Genomic DNA, 14,701 nt, shown 5'->3' with positions numbered 1-14,701 from the left:
CCATTAATTAGCTAAATGACTCTGTAAATGGCCTCAATTGACCATTGACAGGTCGGCGGGCACACAGCTGATTTTGCTGAGCCCCCGCCTACCAGAAAATTTAAATGCGGCGCAGTGACGTCGGGAGTTCCACTCAACATCACCGCGCATCATTTTACGCATCGGCGAGCGGGCTCCACCCACCCGTTCACTGACAGGAAAACCCTGCCCTAGGTGTGGTCTAACTAGCGCCTTGTATAGTTTTAGCAAGACTTCCCTATTTTTATACTCCACTCCCTTTTAAGTAAAGGCCAACATTTCGTTTGCATTCCCCATTACCTACTGAACTTGTATGTTAGCTTTCTGGGATTCATGCACAAGGACTCCAAATCCCTCTGTTCTGCAGCCTTCTGCAGTCTTTCTCCATTTAAATAATGTTCAGCTCCTCTATTCTTTCTCCCAAAGTGCATAACCTAACATTTCCCTACATTATATTCCATCTGCCAAGTGTTTGCCCACTCATTTAACCTATCCATATCCTTCTGTAGACCCTTTGTGTCATCCTCGACCACTTGCCCTCCCACCTATTTTCGTGTCATTCGCAAACTTGGCGATAGTACATTCACTTTCCTCATCCAAGTCATTAATATATACTGTAAATAATTGTGGCCCCACCACTGATCCCCGTGGCACTCCAATAGTCACAGATTACCATCCTGAAAATGCCCCCCATATCCCAACTCTCTCTTCTATTGGTTAGCCAATCCCCTATCCATGTTAATATACTGCCCCCAACACCATGGGCTCTTATCTTATTAAGTAGCCTTATATGCGGTACCTTATCAAAAGCCTTTGGGAAATCCGAATATATTACATCTACTGGTTCCCCTTTATCTATCCTGCTTATTACCTCCTCAAAGAATTCTAATAAATGTGTCAGGCATGATTTCCCCTTCATGAAGCCATGCTGACTCTGTTTGATTAGATTATGCATTTCTAAATGCTCTGCTATTACATCTTTTATAATGGACTCTAACATTTTCCCAATAATGGATGTTAAGCTAACTGGCCTATAGTTACCTGTTTTTTGTCTCCCTCCCTGTTTGAATAAGGGCGTTACATTGGCAGTTTTCCAATCCCCTGGGACTTTTCCAGAATCTATGGATTCTTGGAAGATTATTACCAGTGCATCCACTATCTCTGTAGCTCTTCCTTTAATATCCTAGAATGCAACCCATCAGGGTCAGGGGACCTATCACCCTTTAGCCACATTAGTTTCCCTAGTACTTTTTCTCTAGTGATAGTTATTGTATTTATTTCCTCCCCCACTTTTGCCCCTTGATTATTTAATATTTTTGGAATGCAATTAGTGTCTTCTACCATCAAGACTGAAGCAAAATATTTATTCAACTCCTCTGCCATTTCCTGGTTCCCCATTATTATTTCCACAGCCTCATTCTCTCAGGGGCCTATGTTCACTTTGGCCTCTCTCTTCCTTTTTATATATTTAAAGAAGCTCTTACTGTCCGTTTTTACATTACTTGCTAGTTTACCTTCAAAGTTTATTTTCTCCCTCTTTATGTTTTTTGGTAATCTTTTGTTGGTTTTTAAAACTTTCCCAATCCTCTAGCTTACCACTAATCTTTGCCACATTGTATGCCATCTTCACGAGGGCACAGACTTTATGCATTTCACCCGAGATCAGGAGACCAAAGATGCAAGAGTGATTGGATTTGCCCAGGTGTTGGGTTTCCCACAGAAGCAGGTTGCCATCGACTGCACTCATGTGGCATTCAGATATCCATTGCAACAGGCGGTCAACTATGTCAACTGCAAGGGCTTCCATTTGCTGAATGCGCAGCTGGTGTGCGACCACCACAAACGCATCCTGCAGGTCTGCGCATGGTTTCCAGAGACTGTTCATGATGCCTACATTCTCAGCCGGTCACAGATCCCTTAAGTCTTCCAGAGTCCACAGAAGCTGCAGGGCTGGCTCCTCGGGGACAAGGGCCACAGCAGAGGCCGTGGCTGATGACACACGTGCAGAATGGAGGAAATCATTCATCCTCTTGTGGCACTGGGTGGCTGTCCTCTTTTGAAGGGCATTGGCGCTGATCACCACTGCCACTGCCTCCCAGGCTGGATTAGTGAGGCTGCTGTCCATCCTGCAGCTGAGCTGGGGTAGAGGATATCATGGTGAGCCTCCACTGCGTTCAAAAGGCGCTCGCGGAATGTGTCACTGAACCTGGGGGCTACAGTCTTTTTGCCTTTCAGGGCCATGTCTTCTTTGCAGCAGTCGTGGGCTGAAAGCATTGAGATGTGTGCACGCGGCTGGACTTTAAATATGGCGCCTGGCATGGCAGGCGACTGAGAGCCTGCCCACCATGGAAACGGCATGTTTCCTGGGAATGCATAATTAATGCGACGGGTTTGGGACGATAGAATGTGAAAACCCGCCATTGTGTCTGGTGGATAAAACTAGGACAATTCTGCCCATTATCTTTGTTATACACCTTGTCCTTATTATAAAGCTTTCACTTATAATGCTAACACCTCATCATGTAATGTGTCCCCTATAAAGTTACTAGAATATGGAACCCAATCTTCCTAGCTATATTCTGTTTCAACATAGTTGACACCAGATTCCAACATGGATGATACAATAACTAATGGTGTCAGTTCTTGCTCTGCTAGGTTGAATGTTTCCTACTGTGGTCCACTTAAGTGTATAATTTTCCTTACTTTGCAACACACCATGTGATGGCGATTGGTGTAATGATGTTGGAGATCCTGACATTGATGTGCACAGGCACCAGTAACTGGGGCACGTAAGTTCTGGGTCAGAGCTCACTTTTGTAAACCATTAATTGTTCACCTTTGACCTGCTGCTGATACTGAATGCAGGGATCAGGGCTAGTGTCCTGTGGCTCCTCCTCTGCAGCACCACAATCTGAAATACTGGGAAGCAAGTCATCAAGACAAACCCGTGATGTTAGGCTCAGGTACTTCAGTTTCTTGTTTTCATGACTGAGCTGTAACAAGAAGTAAAGAAAATTTAATCAATCTTTGTATGAGAGTTCTGAAAGGCAAAGCACCCTAAGGTCTGGAACAGCAACAGAAGCAAGAATTCACATTATTCATGCACTTCAACAATACGCTAAAGACAGTTTCCTATATTCCCTGTCACTGCAGATTGTGAATGTGAGATTGATAAATAAATGGCATTTACCGCAGAGTTTGAGATCAGTTTTTACCCATGTCCAGCTCACAGTGCACAAAGACTGTCCAAACCTTGTCCGGTAAATTCAATGGCATTCTGGTGAATCCGAAATTCATTATGGATATCAATGACTTTCTCAATAATTCTATCTTCCCATTTGAAGTGAAAAGGATTAATGGTCAAGCAAGTGTGTATAATTCATTTTAATGACCCCGACTGATGGCAGGGAATATAGACACTGACCATATCAATGGTGTGCATTCAAATTCATTTGAAAGGCATGTTATGGCCCAGTTCTTGTTTCCTGTTTATCAGGAGAGCTGTCCAACTCATCCCAATGTGCCTGGTAGATCTGAGTGCCAGTTAGCCCTAGTTGGGACTCTTAATCATGTTGGAGCGAAGTGAATATTGTCTGCACTGTGCTACCAGGTCATCTGACCCCCACAGAACCACTGAACATTATGAGAGGCATTGTTACCTTTGTGGCTAAGACTTCCGCATTCTCCCGACAAGATTTCTCAATCTCTAGCTGTGTGTGCAGAGCATTTACTTCTTCTATAACCATCTGTGAAACTGGAAGAACAGAGAGGTCAATTCATCAAAATCGTCCATGCACTCTAGCTCTTCTTACAGTGAAATCCTGAATGGAGTTTATCTTATGCTGTTCCCTGTCCATCAGTAACAATGACTGGCAACAGCTCTAATGTTACTTACCTCTGAAATACACTGATGTGCTCATTGAAACTGCATGACCTCATCACATTCTATTCTCCATACAATAGTAAGTGCCCTGGAAAACTACTCCCACATGGTGCAAAAATACAAACTATTATTGAGGCTGACTTGAGAATATTTTATTCCCGTAACTAATTTATTTTCCCATTTGGTTAGTAAGTTAAACAGGGAGAGATAGAAATCAGAGGAAGACAGGAAAGAGGGAATGAGAAAACGAAAGGAAGAGTGCAAGTCACAATATGAAAACAGCTGGGAAAGAGACTCAGAGTCATGAAAATTGGAAAAATCTAAGGAAAATAGGTATGGGCAGGAGACAGCAAATGACAGGAGTGTGAAAACAGATGAGGGAGAGGGAAAGGGTGTGGGGGAAGTGAACAGAAATCAATATAATGATGAAAAGCCCAGAGGATGAGCACCAACAACTGCTGGAACATTCTTAGCTGGTTTCCCCTGATGCCAGACTTTAAAATGATCTTTTGTTTGCTATAGTTTTTCAGAATGTTATTATTGTGAAGGATATTGAATTTGAACCCAGGTAACTTTTGTAGAAAGGGGAAGGTTATCATACTTTATGGATGGGAATAACCCAGGTTCAATGTCTGGGCAAAAAGATTTTGGTGGCGTCTGACAATTGTATCATTATCTTACAAATTACTTCATTGCATAAAGCATTTGAAAAGCCTTTCTAGGCAGCCTTTCAAGAATAACCGCTCCCCTTTAAGAGATTTGAGTTCAGACTTGTCACATCAAATATTTAGGCTTGGATTTTTGCGGGTACAGAAGGGGTCTCCGATTTAGCCAAAATGGCTTTGGGGCCCCAATTCCAGAAGTCCCACTCCCAAACCTGGCACCTATCATTTTTGATGGGGGGGGCAGGGGAAGGGTGGGGAACGAGGGGCCGATTGTAATTTGCACATTTGCGGTTCACGGAGGCAGCTGCACATCTAAAAGTGCAGCTGCCTTCAAACAGATGCGATTTTCTTTGGTGAGATGTGAAAAACGTGACTCATAGGCTTTAGACATTTGAACAAAAGGTCTAAAGCTGCCAGAGTCATTTGGAGAGGTAAGGGACACTTTTGTCTAGGTCCAGGCACCCCTTTGGAAGAGGTAAGGTGCCCTTTGGGATTATTAAAATTAGACATGAACATGTGTAAAAAGTGGATAAACTCATTGGAAATGTCAAGCTGTCAAGGCATTTAAGTCCTCAAGCCCTTTAGTTTAAAAAAAGCCTACTGTGACTGCTTGTAATTTCATTAACTCTTTTGAGATAAGCTTGAGGGTTATCATTAATGGATTAGTGCTGCATGACTGATTCTACTACCTATCATTATCACAGTGGTGGTGGTGATGGAGTTTCTGTAAGTTCATAGTTTAATCGACAGCTCCAAGTGGTTATAAAGTATTTGATGTGGGGCTATGAATACACTTGTTTGTTTTTATAAGGGATTATGTGAACAAAATGTTTGTTTTCATAAAGGATTAAGTAGTTGCAGGTAGTTAATTGTATCGATGAAAGTGTTTTTTTTAATAGTGAAGTCACCAATAGACACTTAGAACTTTTATTTTGATCTCAGCATGGCTGCTGAGATCTGCGCATGGTGGATACTGGGTGAGTTGGCATAGATCACCTTTCCAATCCCCTTCCTCACCTTCCCAATCCTCCTCCTCACCTTTCCATTACTTCCTCACCTTCCCATCACTCCCTCACCTTCCAAACCCTCCTCCTCACCTTCCCATTGCTCCTTCACTAATATTCCTACTAACTCCTTGATAATCCAGTTGATTTTGATTTTCTGTGAAGTGTGAGTCTCACTCAGATTCATTCACACCAGTAGTAAGGAGAGTGAATTATGGTTACAGATAGATTCACCTCAGGAGTCAACAGTTCTGAGCTCTTTCTTTCTGCTTCAATTTACCAGCCACTCTTGAGATCTGTTACCTGGGTTTGCAGTTTGCCAAAAACACCATGAGAAAAATTTTCACTCCCAAGGCGGAGTCGGAAACCAGACTTGGGAGAAAGTGCCCAGACAGTCAGACTTTCTCTCCAGGGAGGGGTGAGGGATAACTGGAAACTAAAACCAAATGGAATATTAGAGGAGTAATGGAAAGCTGAGGAGGAGGGTTGGGAAGGTGAGGGAGTGATGGAAAGGTGAGGAGGGTTGGGAAGGTGAGGGAGTGATGAAAATGTGAGAAGGAGGATTGGGAAGGTGAGGGAGTGATGGGAAGGTGAGGAGGAGGATTGGGAAGGTGAAGGACTGATGGAAAGGTGAGGGAGTGATGGGAAGGCGAGGAGGTGGATTGGGAAGGTGAGGGAGTGATGGAAAGGTGAGGAGTGGGATTGGGAAGGTGAGGAAGGGGATTGGGAAGGTGAGGGAGTGATGGCAAGGTGAGGGAGTGATGGAAAGGTGAGGGAGTGATGGTAAGGTGAGGGAGTGATAGAAAGGTGAGGAAGGGGATTGGGAAGATGAGGGAGTGATGTGAGGTGAAGAGGAGGGTTGGGAATGTAAGGGGTGATGGGAAGGTGAGGAAGTGATGGAAAGGTGAGGGAGTGATGAGACAGTGAGGAGGGGGATTGGGAGGGTGAGGGAGTGATGGGAAAGTGAGGTTGGGGACTGGGAAGGTGAGAGAGTGGTGGGAAAGTGAGGGAGTGATGGGAAGGTGAGGAGAGGGATTGGGAAGGTGAGGGTGTGATGGAAGATGAAGAGGGGGATTGGGAAGGTGAGGGAGTGATGGGAAGGTGAATGAGTGATGGAAAGGTGAGGGAGTGATGGGAATGTGAGGGAGTGATGGGAAGGTAAGGAGAAGGATTGGGAAGATGAGGGTGTGATGGAAGGTGAAGAGGGGGATTGGGAAGGTGAGGGAGTGATGGGAAGGTGAGGAAGTGATGGGAATGTGAGGGAGTGATGGGAAGATAAGGAGAAGGATTGGGAAGGTGAAGGAGTGATAAAATGAAGAACCAGTGCCATATTATCCAATGAAGCAGGAACTGGAGTAGCATCCGTACTGGCCCACTTTGATGCCTATTGATAGGTCTCCATAATTTCAGACTTCATGTACCAGCTTACAAATGCCAACATTTGTGATTTAATTAATAACTTATTGGCAATTCACTACAATAAGTGAAACAAAAACTCTCTTTCTCTCTCCTATCCCAGTAAATCACCTGCATTAAAATGATCCAATGAATAGTTCACAAAATAGCATGTGCTGGCCTGCTGTTGGTTAATGATGACTGCCTACCTGTCATACAACCTGCATCACCTTCCAGCAGAGGCTCACTGTATAGCAATCAGGAGTGGAGACCCTGGCTGCTCCTTCCCGCTATCAGAGGAGAAAAGTCAATGCACTAAAATTGCTACTTTCACTTTTGGGATGCAGCCAAATAGATATGAGGAGAATGCAATTGATAGAAAATTATACTAGGGAGAAAAAACAGATGGCGGATTAAATCTAAAATTATAGACTCAGGTTTTAATTTGCTCTCCAGCCCTCTTTTCCAATTTACACTCTGCTACATCATTTTATACAGAGCAAAGCTTAGGTGGAGACATTTTTACATTTAAATATTTTTTTACCTTGCATTTATTTTACAGCTGACAGTCTAAAATTGGGGTTCAGAATGTTAGAGCTTTGAATAGAAAAATGGAGCACCACGGCACAATTGACCAGAAATTAAACTGGACCAGCAATATAAACACTGTGGCTACAAGAGCAGGTCAGAAGCTGGGAACTCTGCAGTAACTAACTTACCTCCTGAGACCCCCTGTCTCACCAAAGCCTGTCCATCATCTACAAGGCACAGGAGTGTGATGGAATACTCTCCACTTGCCTGGATGAGTTTGGCTCCAACAACACTGATGAATCTCAGCGCCATCCAGGACAAAGCAGCTCACTTGATCGGCATCCTTTGACAGCACCTTCCAAACCCATGACCTCTACTACCTAGAAGGATAGGGGCAGTAGACGCATGGGAACACCACCATCTGAATGTTCCCCTCCAAGCCACTCACCATCCTGACTTGAAACTATGGGCAGAATCTTTGGTCCCGCTGGCAGGCATGCGCCCGACCCGAATGGGAGTAAAATAACGTGCGATGATGTAGGGTGGGAATCCCAATGTCATCATGAACTCGTGCGATATTTCGCTCATCGGGCGCACGCGCGGATGCCGGAGCGTTGCCCGCCATTAATTAAGCGGCCACGTAAGGCCCTTAACAGTCCAATTGACTGTGATTTTTCCTTCCCGTGCGATTTTCTGCTCGTCCCAAGGGCAAAACGGGCAGGCGGCCAGCTAGCCTTTTCACAAACCTCATCCAAGGGCGGGATAGAAAGGGTCAGCAGCATTGCCAGTGTGAGCAGTGAGCAGTTTTGGAGATAGTTTGCAGCTGGTTGCTTATTGGTATTTAGCAGCTTCTTCTCTGTTCAAGGCTTCATTCTTAGCATTTCCAAGCTTCATTTCAGGACTCATTGCTGTCTGCCAGGCTCCCTGAGGATTCAGACTGTGTGGAGCCTTCCAGGTATCAGACAGCCTTCCCTTACCGTGGGGATTGTGGTCTCCACTGGAGGCACCTCCTCTGAGGAGGAACAGAGGAGCAGAAGGGAGAGGAGGCCCAGCGTCCCAATGCAACTTCCAGGGGAGCGGCCTGTGGGAGGACAGGCACAGGCACAAGGGGCACAGGGTCAGCAGGTAGTCCAAGGCAGAAGGGGCCACCGAAGACACCACTATCCTGCTGCCAGGGTTTACAGGTGGCGATGCAGCTACCTCAATATGTCCGAGTTGCAATGCCTAAGGAGGCTCCGTCTCTCAAGGGAGGTAGTGACCTCCATTTGCCAGGTGATCGGGCCTGAGATCAGCTCTGACTGTGTGGGTGGACACCCCATGCCAGTGGCTCTGCAGGTCACAGCGGCCCTCAACTTCTATGCCTCCAGCTCATTCCAGGGCTCAGTGAGGGGTTTTTGTGGAGTCTCCCAATCAGCTGCCCATAGCTGCGTCAAGCTAGTGACAGAAGCTTCATTCAGGCGGGTACTGATCTTTATTCTTTACTGTACAGATGAGGCCAGCCAGGCTGAGTGAGCCAGAGGCTTCGCAGCAATTGCTGGGTTCCCTGCGTCCAGGGTGTGATCGACTGCACACATGTGGCCATCAAGATGCAAGTGGGTCAGCTGGGTGCCTTCGTCAACAGGAAGGGATTCCACCTCATGACTGTGCAGATAGTGTGTGGCCACAGGTTGCATATTCTGCAAGTCTATGCACGGTACCCTGACAGCTGCCATGATGCATACATCCTGAGACACTCCCAGGTGCCGAGGCTCTTCAGTGCTACAGCCCGACTGGATGGATGGCTGCTGGGTGACAAGGGCTATCCATTGAGGCATGCCGCCTCTCCACCACCCAAGAACAGAGGCAGAGAAGTGTTACAATATGAGTCATGCCTTCACAAGGGCAGTGGTAGAGAGGACCATAGGTCTTCACAAGTCGTGCTTCCAATGACTGGAGTGTTCAGGGGGAACACTACAATACCCCCCAGAGTGGGTATCACTGATCGTGTTTGCATTTGTGCTCTCCACAATCTGGCATTTGCAAGGGGGGACCCACTGGAGGAAGAGGATCTTGACACAGTTGCACAGACCACAGAGGATGAATCCAGTAGTGAATCCGAAGATGAGCACGGTGAGGAGAACACTGAGGTCGCGGAGCCAGACCTTAGTAACCTCCAAAAGGGCAGGGAAACCTTGATCCAACGTTCCTAGGCTACCAAAGATCAGCTTCAAATGTGTGCCAGGGCTGCCACCTCCAGCCCAGATGTCTGAAAGCACCCTTTCATTTTCACAAAAAGAATGCTCAGCGTCTGTGCAATAAATTTTAGAGCCACTTATGTCCAGCAGTACATACTGGCTTACCCTGCACCAATTAAATAAAAAGGTGAAGCATACTCAGGCCATGACAACAAAAACAAAATTTATCTCATTTGGACAATTTCAAACTATTTACATAAACTTCTCTGGTCTTCATTCCTAGACCAGTATAGTAAAGTAAACATAAATGAACATAAAATCACTCGTGAACTGTCCCTCTTGTGCTCATGGTGCCTTAAACTTACGTTTATGAGTGCTATGTCTAGGTGCTGCCCCCTCGCTGGCACCGGCATTGGAGACAGCCTGCTGACTCTGCTGTCTTGTAGGCCTCAATGATCTTGGCAGTTGTCCTCTGGCCAGTGGAGCCTGTGCTGGCCCCACCTGGGAGGGAGCGGCCAGCGCCGTGGCTGGCATCTCCCCAATCATCGCAGCCTCATCAGATGCGATGGTCACTGGTGGAGGTGCAGAGGAGCTGTTGCCATCATCCAGAGCACCCTGAGAGGGGCCTGCAGAGATGACAGACAGCTTATGTGCCAACATGAGGTTGCTTTGGACCCCCCTGCCCCTGCTGGGCTCCTGCTGGGATGCTAGGTGCCTCATCCATCTCCCACACTGACCACCTGAGGTCAGTGCCTTTGTGTGAGGGCTTGCAGGTCTGAGAACAAACCCAGGAACCCCTCATTCTGTCCCTGAGCTGTCTCTCCATGAGAGTCGCCACTGTCTCAATGGAGGAGGCAGTGCGCTCGGCCATGACGGTCAACACAGTGCTCACGCTCCACATAGACTCGTCCATCACGGAGGCCATGGCATATAGACCCTTACGGACCTCCGCCAGATCCTCCCGCACATCTCGCCGCATCCAGCATCTGCCGCCAAATGGACAACCCCAGAGGCTCATCATCAGCCTTCAACTGAGCATTGTCCTGCTCCCCAGCAGTCCTCCGACTGCCGGTGCCCTGGGCACACTCTGCCTCCACCTGCACCTCAAGTGACCGTGAAGTGCCCTCACCAACGTGCACCGATATACTAGCTGCCGCTCTAATGCCCACTGAGTTGCTGTTATCTACACTGGTGCCTGCTTCAGAAAGCGGGTGTGACACAGGTGAAAATGACACCCGGTGGTCCTCCAGTGTCCGGGGTGGCCCTTTGGGATCTGCAGATCGGACGCCTGCTAGTGAGCCTAAAAGGGAGAAGAAGGATATTAGTTAAAGGCATCACACTGTCACTGCGCATGCCAGGCACCCTGGTGAGACAATGCATATCTGCATCATGGTGCCATCGACTTTCAATGATCAATGGGGACTCCAGGTTTGAAGATCACATCAATAAAGGGACTACACTAGAGTGGTTTCACAGTCCGAAACTCTCACCTCTGTGCAGTGCACTCTTCCCTTCATCTGGCACCCCTGCCTCTCCACACCTAGTTGCATGGGGAGCGCGGTGGCTCTCGAGCTCCAGGACATCTTATTCGAGCCGGGAGAGCAGCAGCAGGTTGGACGGGCCTCTGCCTGTATGTGCCCTCTCAGCTTCGTTATGGCTCGTCTTCTCCTGAAAGGACAGAGGAGCATCGATTAGTTCACTCTCTACCTGCAGCACCATTGCAGCCTGGCCATCCCCAGCTGAGGAACACCTCACAGGGCACATCTGAGTCGTGACCCTTGAGCCACAAGGTGCTCAGCTCAAGCCGCCAGGACTCACCCCCTTGGCCAGCTCCAGCGTCATTGACTGTTGGAATTCAGACTCTAGCATCCCTGAGGTCCATAGAGGGATGACCACACCTTAACACACTGAACCATGCCAACATGGTACTCACCCTTCCTGAGCGCAGCAGGCCATTGAACTGCTTCCGGCACTGCACCCAGGGGTGCTGCACCATGTCATGGCTGCTTACCAGGGCTGCCACCTCTTCCTATGCCCTTTTTGTGAGGTGCGGTGGCCTCCTCCTCCCATCTCTGGAGACAACGGTATCCCTCCTGGCTGCCACCTCCTCCAGGAGGACAGCGAGGTACTCATCAGAAAAGTGGGGGGCCAAATGCCCACCAGACCTGCCCTCCCGCCTGGTGGCTGCAGCCGCACTCGAGTTCATCCTTATGACAGCAGACAGACGTCCCTCCCTGGCAGCCTTTCTGGGGCTGCCTGGACTGTTATTAAACCGGCTGCCAGGTCGCCATTGGACCCGGTGGCAGACAGGCCCCCGTCCCCGCTCGGCCTTTCCTGCCAGTGCAGACATGTGTTTCACGCTGGGCAGGTCATCGCTGGCCCGCTAGAGTGAAATCCTAATCGGGGTCCGTTTGCAGGCAGTGGTCAGTTTTGCAGCCGCTCTCGGGCCCGCCCTCCCAATGAGAGAAAAATTCTGCCCTATATCGTCATTCCTCCTCTGTCACTGGGCTAAAACACTGGGGCTCCCTCCCTGACAGCACTGTGGGTGTACAGCAATTCAAGAAGGCAGCACACCAGCATCTTCTCAAGGGCAATAAGGATGGGCAATAAATGCTAGCTTAACCAGCGACATCCGCATTCCTGTAAAAGAATTTTAAAAATGTGGCACAAATCTCACATCTCTCTGCTCTCTGGAAAGACTTCTTCCCATGCAAGATAATCCTGGAGTAATCTGAATGAAATTCATATTGATTGATCCGCCTATGGTTTAGGAAATCTTGGCATTCTCACTCAGATAAGCCACAAGAATGAATGTTGGGTAAAGCAGTAATATCATATTGGTGTGTGAGTGGTGGCCGAGTTAGTACTATTGATAGACTTGATCAGCAGACACTTATTGGGTGGGAACTTAAAGTTTATTTACAAAGAACTCAGCAGCAACTACATGTGTGCTTTCAACTCAAACTTTATCTCTACACAACTAGCCACTGAAGTAGCCCACGCTACTCTCCTATTGGGTAATAAAGATCATGTGATCTTCCTTGACAAGCATTATTCTTAAAGGTATATTGCACATTAAATAAAAACCATAATTACTACAGTGTGGCAGAGGGAAATCCTCTGAAGTTGCATTGGGAGGGGGTGAAGCCATTGGTGAATTTGAGTAAAAGGAGCCTTGCTCTACATCTTGTTTGCATTGTCCTGTCCTTTGATAAATTAAGGCAGAGTCTGGATGTTTGTTCCACTGTGCCCAATGGAAAACAATATAGGGGAGACCTTGACAGGAAAGCACTGTGCCTACTCATGTGCTGATAAATCTTCTCCACAACATCCAGAAGTTAATCAAATTTTGCTTCCTAATGAAGCAGTTCAGCATAACAGGCCAAATGGATCTGGTGTCTCTCACACCTCTTCAAGAGAGCAGAAGCAATTCAGTTAAAACAATAGCCTGACAACAGGCAGAGTTTTAGCGAGGGGAATGTGTTTGCACATTCACGAGTTATTTTAAATGTAAGTTGTCAGCCAGTCAGAGGAATAAGTATTTTGGCCATTGGAAATCATGCTGCAGAAAATAAAGGAAAGCACAAGTTGAAACAAAGCATTTGATGCCTGAGGGTGGAGCTTTCTGTGCTATTCTTTACACAGCAGAGGTTCATGAGGATCCACGATGCAGAATAGAAAATTATTTCATCCCATGAGGCTATCATCCCTCAATTCTGTTGCAAATAACAAAGAAAGCATGGTAGAGTAGAGCTATGTTACAAATGACAGCACATCTTCAGCTTGCATACTAATAAAGCAGTTTCTGTTCTTTTCAAGGGAATATTAATAAAGTCTGCCTGCTGTTCGTTTATCATTGGCTGCTTGTATCACTTGGTTGAGCGATTCGGTGTAATGCATATGTATCTTGTTCTGCATTGCATGTCATCACTTCAACCCTGAATGATCAAGACAAGAAGGTACAGTACAATGAGAATACTCAGCTGTACTGTTTTCTACACTTCCAGATATGACGTGAGGGAGAGGGTTGGCTTAAGGCAATCTACATAGTGCCTCTGTGTGCCATTATTTTATTTAAAATTATCATTAAAAAACGGAATTAAGAGAAAACTTAAGATTTTGAAAAAAAAACTTCTTTGATGTGTCTTGATTCACGTAGAAAGTCTAGGTGTCATGGCAATGGAGCATAAATGTCCTGGCATTGCTCAATCCAATGAGAGTGTCTTCCACATTCACAAGGTTTCACATGAATACTGTTATTAGCTGCTGGGCCTCTGCAGTATGCAGTAATCTCAAACAGTGTGCATTCGACAGATCCCATCAATTGCCACAAATTCTAATGGATGCTTTTATTACCCCTGTACAGGAGTCTTCCAATGGGCCAGTGTCTGAAAAAAAAAACAGAAAATGCTGGAAAAACTCAGCAGGTCTAACAGCTTCTGTGGAGAGAAAGAAAAACAGAGTTAACGTTTCAAGCCCTTATGACTCTTCTTCAGCTCTGAAGAAGAATCATAAGAAATCGAAACGTTAACTCTGTTTTTTTCTCCACAGGTGCTGTTAGACCTGCTGAGTTTTTCCAGCATTTTCTGTTTTTGTTTCAGATTTCCAGCATCCACAGTATTTTGCTTTTATCCCAGTGTCTGATGTCTGGGATAAATTATCCACCCTCCATAAGCATGAGTTCATTCAAATCTTTGCTGCCTGTGTCTTTACTCTCGTCAAGGTTCGATCACAAGTCACCCCTGTATCCGCTAACCTTCATTGGCGCCTGGTCCACAGACACCTCCACGTTAAAATTATCCTCCTTGACTTCAAATCTTTTCATGGCCTCTCCCCTAACCTCCTCCAGCCATATAACACATTATGAACTCTGTGCTCCTCCAACTCTGGTGTCTTGTGCTTCCCCTGCTTCCATCGACTTGCCATTGGCAGCTGTGCCTTCCGCCATCCAGACCCTAAACTCTGTAATTCCATCCCCAATCCTCTTTGCCTCTCTATCTCCCTATCTCTCCCCACTGTTTAAAACCTATC

The 14,701-nt window shown here is 46.6% G+C and overlaps 1 protein-coding gene across 3 annotated transcripts in view; it reads right to left on the bottom strand.

Annotated features, from left to right (window-relative positions):
* Positions 1-14,701, bottom strand: part of shtn3 (shootin 3) — a 136,215-nt gene that overhangs the window by 48,869 nt on the left and 72,645 nt on the right. For all 3 annotated transcript variants that reach the window (XM_078550673.1, XM_078550674.1, XM_078550675.1), the window contains 2 exons: positions 3,678-3,772; positions 2,855-3,011 (listed from right to left, as the gene is read on the bottom strand). In XM_078550673.1, coding sequence (XP_078406799.1) covers positions 2,855-3,011; positions 3,678-3,772 — 252 coding nt within the window. The remainder of the gene's footprint in view (positions 1-2,854; positions 3,012-3,677; positions 3,773-14,701) is intronic.

The sequence above is a fragment of the Cetorhinus maximus genome, chromosome 10 (assembly GCF_964194155.1).
Source record: "Cetorhinus maximus chromosome 10, sCetMax3.hap1.1, whole genome shotgun sequence".
Classification (NCBI taxonomy): domain Eukaryota; kingdom Metazoa; phylum Chordata; class Chondrichthyes; order Lamniformes; family Cetorhinidae; genus Cetorhinus; species Cetorhinus maximus.
This window is presented reverse-complemented; position numbering and strand designations above follow the sequence as displayed.